The sequence below is a fragment of the Saprolegnia parasitica genome (genome assembly GCF_000151545.1).
Source record: "Saprolegnia parasitica CBS 223.65 unplaced genomic scaffold supercont2.13, whole genome shotgun sequence".
NCBI classification, from domain to species: domain Eukaryota; phylum Oomycota; class Saprolegniomycetes; order Saprolegniales; family Saprolegniaceae; genus Saprolegnia; species Saprolegnia parasitica.
Genome location: NW_012156407.1, coordinates 363,391 through 369,378, shown reverse-complemented (window position 1 = coordinate 369,378; position 5,988 = coordinate 363,391). Strand labels below are relative to the sequence as shown.

The following is a 5,988-nucleotide window of genomic DNA, read 5'->3' as shown; positions in this document are numbered from 1 at the left end:
GCATCGTAAGGATGGTCCCCTCGAGTCGGCAGACGTCGCTGGGATGCAAGGGCTATTTCTTCTGCCGGCCATTGGCGATTTTCGCCCTATCGTGCTAGAGATTAAGTAGCTTTAGCAGCGTCGGCTCTTGTCGATCGCACCATTGCATCTCCCACACCGTCGGGGTCTAGTTGTCGGCAAACAACCAAAAACGCTTTTCAAGTTTATTCACTTTAGCGTCAACATGCAAAATACGAAAGGTTCGAAGCCGGGGCGGCAGAGTGCTCGGCGCTAAAGCCCCGCGATGTACTCGCACGCAACAGCGACGTAGACGTATCTGCGGTATTTGTCGTCACTATGTCGCATTGTTAGGATCCCACGTTGTTTCGATTTGAAAAAATGTACCACGCATAGTAAGACCGACCTTCGGTCCAGATGGCCTTGTTGAGGTATGCCTTGAGGCTGTGAGGGTCGGACTTTTATACCGGATCATTTTCTCGATGCGCGTGTGTCTAGATAGATAAAGGACGTGATGATACGTTCGTCAAGCAACGACAGAAGCGACGTACCGAGCGTGCATCGTTTCCTGGGTAAAAATCGCCGCGTCCGCAAAGAGGGGCAAGTCTGGGAGACCGTTGTGGCCGCCGCGGTTGCGCAGGAAGTGCGCAATGAAGGGCCAGCAGCATTCGGTCTTTACGACCGCCTTGAACTTGTTGAACGTCGCCATGAGGACCACGTCGTGCAACATCGTGTATTCGGCGGAGCGTTCGCAGCAGTAAAGCTACATCAAGCTAAACACACTATTGTAGCGTAAATGGTAGTACCGTTGCCAGATCGTTGGCGGCACGAATCATGTCCCGCGTCACCGTGAAAAAGGCCGGAAGACGACCGCACCGATGGGAGGCGAAGGCCCGGCGAGCTGTTGGGCGACCGCGCATCGGAGCCCATCGAAGGCGCTACCGTGTGTTGGTCGATATGAACAACGCAGACATGTAAACGTACATCTGGAGGTGAACCGCAGCCAAAAAAAGTCCATACGTACCGCGGGTTTCGTAGGCACGGGTGGCGAGCGCAATCTGCTCGCCGTTGATCGGGGCGAGGGCATCGACCTTGGACTGGATCGTGCGAACCCTACACAATCATGCATACCGTGGGGTCACGACAAGCAGCATTGGGCGTACCGTCCTTCCAACCGTCCGGTCTCGTTGTGGAGCTTCAGGACCTCGATGTCGTGTTGAAGGTCTGCCTAAAGGACAGTGAGGACGTGATGAAGCGCGAACACTCGCGTACCTCGAATTCCTCGAGGAGGGCTTCGGCGGTGGTGGCCATGGCGCTTGAGGTTGCAAATCTGCGAGTGAGCTCTCGAGAGTCCAAAGAAAGAACGCGTGTTGGGAGTAGCCAGCGGTGACGGCGAGGTGCGAGTAGCCAACGCGGGCTGAGCGGGGCAGCGTCGAAACTCCGGCCGCCGTCGACGACCCGCGTGGCTGCAGTTGCCTTCTTGGCGAGTATGGGCCTCACTCCGCAACAGCGATCGTCCGTAGCTGTCATCGATACACGCCATGGGACCCGAAGCACGGCCGACTTTACTGCACCAGCGTTCGGTGAGGAGGCACTCAAACCCAGCTGCTTCTCGTGCTTGTCGCGGATTAGAGGGATTTCATCTTCGATCTTTTTCTGCGATGACACCGCACCGAGCATGGCTTCGATTCCGTCGGGAGCAAGCATCGCGTCGACGCTGCAAGCGGCGATGCGACCGTCTTTTCAACGGTGTTACACACCAGCCACGAAACAGACGAGGAGGGTCGGACTACACTTGTGTGTGAACAACCAGTGCTCTGCCCCACTACCTGCATATGAAGGTGTTTCGCGTTGTCTTCGTTGGTACAACGAGTCGAACTAGTCGATGGAAATGTCGATGCCACTTCAATGAGAAGACGAAGGCGTGCAACTCTGCTATATGTGTGCACGTTGCGACTCGAGGACGCCTCTCGCCTTGTCAACGCGTCGCACCCTGTAGAAGGAATCTCCTGTGGTCGCCCAAAATTTGCCGGACCAGGTCGCCGACCCGAGGTGCACGGCACCTTTGACGACGTTGAAGGCGGCGTTTAAAGCCGTCGCGGCTTCCATTCCATCGAGATATGAAGCCAGCACTTTCAGAGCGGCTGCACACGTACTTCAATATCATAGAGAAGCCACGCTGCGACCGCCGATACACGCACTAGCGACGAATGATAGCAGTGTGTCACCGCCTGCGCTTGGCGCTGGACATTCCAACCTCTGTGGTAGATGTACGGCCCGAAGAGAAGCACACACAGCCCTTGTTGAAGCCGTCCTCGACGACAGCCCTGCTTGGCCGTTTCGTTTGTGGCGCGATGTAACGATGCATTTTGATGATGGGTCAGTCTCACTGCCGCTGGAGGTATTGACGCGTTACTTGCTCCCGATAGAAGCCCAGCCAGCTGTGGTACCATCGTTTCCTCCGGAACCAAACATGCCAACAATCCGCAACAAGACGTGGGACCGAGCGCTTCCTCACGTTGGTGCAGGAGCGGTCGGTGCACGAATATACTACGCATGCATCGTGCATGCATTCGGTCTCGTGACGCCTTCGACAAAGAGGCCAGCGTGGGCTACTCCATCGGCGCCGCCCGTCGTTTCATTTAATAAGGCTGGATCCGAGAAATATTAATCCTGCAGACCGATGTATCGAAACGTGGACTTGTTATGGCCAGCGATGTAATAAAATATACCCGTCGCATCAAGTGTGGTGAAGCGGTCGGTCGCTCAATCGCGTACAGTGTACTGTCGTGCGTCCAGTCAACCTTGAAGTACGCGCTACAGGCAAATGTGGAATATAAACGCACCACAATCATGTCTCGGGTGGTGTACGTAGCTATGTACTGCCCCTGCTTGGACCGACGGCAACATCCTTTGCCGACGCTAGTAGCTGCTCGTGGACGACAAACTTGGTGGCCTCATTCGAGCGCGGCGGCGTTCATGTTGGTGAGGAGACTCAGCCGCAAGCGCTCGTGCAATTTCTCATCGCGATAGCAGACCAAGATGCAGTCGGTGCCACGCAAGCTAATGGTCGGACACCGCTGGAGCTGCGGCGCCGTCTCTGGTAGGTGGTAGATTGGTAGATGGGCCCCCGCGCGGTGGTAGCAGCAAGGTGCGCCGCAGCGCTGATGCGAGTCGCAAGACAAGATCATCCTATGATGTGTAGAAAGCGCTCGCACTGTAGTCGACGTTGTGGCACTGAGGACGGCAACAAGTGCGACCTATGTATCCATGACACATTGAGTCGCTGTATATTCATTTCTCTCGTTTTCTACCTGCTAGGACGCCATACATCAACGGTGCGTTGACCGTCGGCAGCGTACATACGATGTAGACAACGCCGGCGTCTTGGTTGTTTGATTCAAAAAGGTAGAGCGCTGTTGTGATATACAAGATCAAGAAATGACTCTACTCTTATACACTTTTGTCTCTTCCACTCTTTTGCAGCATCACGACAAGCACACCAAGCAAGACTCGGACACGCCAACTCGTGTGCAGGTGTATTCGGATCTCAAGCGCATGGAAGTCTTGGCACTAGGCAACGGTCGCCTGGTCGGCCAAGGCCGCGGCCACGAGCGTTGCGGCATGGGTCGCCACCATGACGACGGTCGAATGGACGTTGCCTAGTAGTGTATCAATCAATCAACTTTCGGCGTGTCCACTTCTCGTACCATTGGGAATCACGGGAATCACGGACGCGTCAGCAACAAAGAGGTTGGTCGTGTTCCAGACACGGAGCGACGGCGAAACAACGCTGTCAATTGGGCTCGACCCCATTTTGGCGCTCCCGACCCTAAAGTCCGTCGTAATTTATACCATGACAAAGCCTCGTCGTACCAATGCGAGTTGCGGTACACGTTGGCAAAGACCCACGCCAAGAGCGCTATCTCCCACGTGTTTGTTATAACAAAGCCAGACGCGAGGAGCGCACCGTCGTCCGAGGCAATGGCGGCGCCCGGCATGCTTTCGCCCCCAAGCAGCGGCGCCAATGCTACCAACACGGTAAACCCTAGCCCTAGAACAGAACCCGAGCCGCACCCGGGGCTTGCACCAAGTCGCGGACAATGGCAATGCCAAAGAGCAGCTTGCGCGCGTCGGTCTCGCTCAGGTGCTCGCTCGCCGCCTCGGGGATCTCGCTCGTGACGTGGCAGGCTACGGACGCGTTGCGCGACGTGACCACAACCTGGTTGCGCGCTTCGGGCGCTAGTATAAACCAATGACATAGCCTCGATTTCACCTCTCGCAACCCTACTCAAGAGTGCGATCGTGAAAAGGACTTCGTCGCCCGGCGTCGTGGCCCACTGCGGCTCCGACTTGCGTGGGAAAAACGTCAGCTGCAGGTCGGGCACCGTGCTTCCCGGCGTCGCAAAAAGGCGCCAACCGAGAGCCCCGTCGTGCTCAGCCAGCCGCCTCGCCGCGTCAAGTAGTCGTCCCACGCCATCCTACTCACGTCATACATACACAACGCCGTCCAAGCACGCAAGCGCTATACGTCATGTTGATGTTGAGCGGATGGCTCGCCTGATCATCCGTTTCGATAGCCAAGACTCGACACAAAGAGCATGAAGTACCGTATACGTCATGGCGATCGCAGGGTGGTCTTGGAGGTTTCTACCCACGAGCGGCAAATCGACCGCCACGGGAATACCAAGGTCGCGCAACACCTCTTTGGCCGCAAGCCCTGCGCCATCTCGAGTCTTGGTGAATTGCCCTGGACGTCGTACTAGTACCTGATAGCGTGAGGAGCTTGGGGGTGTGGATCGCGCCGGCCGTGAGCACGACGCCGCGCTTGCTCGCAATGAATTGGAGCTCGTCATGGGCGGCGCGGACGTGGACGCCGCGGGCGACTCCGTCCTGCAGCGAGACCCGCTGCACCAAAAAATTCAGCAAATTTCAAAAAGAAAAATGTACCTCGACGGTCGTGTTGAGACGCACATGCAGACGCGCGCGCGTCGCCGCGTCGAGCTTCTTGTTGATAAACGGCCCCAGGAACGCCTAATAGCTCAGGGATTGAGCCTAGAAAGGCCAAGGATTATGTAAAGTACCTTGGCCGCACTTTCGCGCATGCCGTGGCGAATGTTGAAGTGGTAGATGCCGGCGCCAAGACGCTGGTCAGGTGCGTTAAAGTCGCTCGACGCTGGGATGCCTCGCTACGTGGAATCACCCGCTATGAGATACTAGTAGCAACAAAACAACGACTGTACTTGGGCACAGGCGGCGAGGAATTGGTTCGAGAGACCGTCAATCTGCGCCGGCGCGCCTACAACGCTGCGTGACGTTCGTCCTTAAAATCGATCACATACTGGTTTGGACAATGCCATCGTAGCCGTGGTGCGCCACACGTGGTCCGTCAAAGGCCTCGGTCGCCAAGTAGATGGCGAGCGCGGTCGCCCATGTCCACGTCGGCGCGAGGCCCCACGCAGCAATGTCGCTGGGTAGCGCACGCACTAAGAGCCACGACATGGCACCTACCTGTGGTCGATCCAATCGTACCATAAAGCATGGCGTTGTGGATGCCGCAGCCGCCGAGCGCCTTGGCGACAAACACGCCGGGCACGTCCCAGTGGAAGCTCGCCATGCGCGAGACGTCGCTCCAGTAGTACGGCACATCAAACGGCGTGTACGGCATGTCTTTTCCCTCGAACGAGATAAACGACTAGTACGCAACGATCCGAGATCCAGAGCTAGGCGTAGGCGAACGGACCTCGCCGCCGAGCTCGCGCTGGGACGCGTCGCCGGCTTCCAAGAGCAAAACGCTCCAGTTGGTCGCCTGGACGAGCTTGCTCGCGAGGACGGAGCCCGCTGGGCCCGCGCCAACGATAATGACATCGTACTACGACAGCCCATGATGCGACGTGCGAGCTCGACGACCTGTACCTCGACGGTGGCCGTGGTCAGCGATGGCTCGGCGGGCGTCTGCGGTGTGAGGCAGAGGCCCACGACAGCTGCGAT

At 57.2% G+C, this 5,988-nt stretch overlaps 2 protein-coding genes across 2 annotated transcripts; both read right to left on the bottom strand.

Moving 5' to 3' along the window:
- Window positions 1–270: 270 nt before the first annotated feature.
- On the bottom strand, window positions 271–1,308 carry SPRG_04422 (hypothetical protein; the record flags this gene model as incomplete). Its single annotated transcript, XM_012343346.1, has 7 exons — window positions 271–334; window positions 385–441; window positions 549–760; window positions 874–935; window positions 1,022–1,110; window positions 1,161–1,225; window positions 1,270–1,308. 7 exons carry the CDS (start codon window positions 1,306–1,308, stop codon window positions 271–273), a joined length of 588 nt encoding a protein of 195 aa, XP_012198736.1.
- A 2,262-nt stretch (window positions 1,309–3,570) lies between these two features.
- On the bottom strand, window positions 3,571–5,883 carry SPRG_04421 (hypothetical protein; the record flags this gene model as incomplete). Its single annotated transcript, XM_012343345.1, has 17 exons — window positions 3,571–3,659; window positions 3,708–3,829; window positions 3,874–3,919; window positions 3,968–4,027; window positions 4,075–4,239; window positions 4,289–4,370; window positions 4,418–4,478; window positions 4,529–4,557; window positions 4,608–4,717; window positions 4,767–4,905; window positions 4,948–5,031; window positions 5,082–5,186; window positions 5,241–5,296; window positions 5,340–5,483; window positions 5,530–5,692; window positions 5,741–5,838; window positions 5,871–5,883. The coding sequence occupies 17 exons, from the start codon at window positions 5,881–5,883 to the stop codon at window positions 3,571–3,573; spliced, it is 1,566 nt and encodes a 521-aa protein (XP_012198735.1).
- Between the last annotated feature and the right edge of the window lie 105 nt (window positions 5,884–5,988).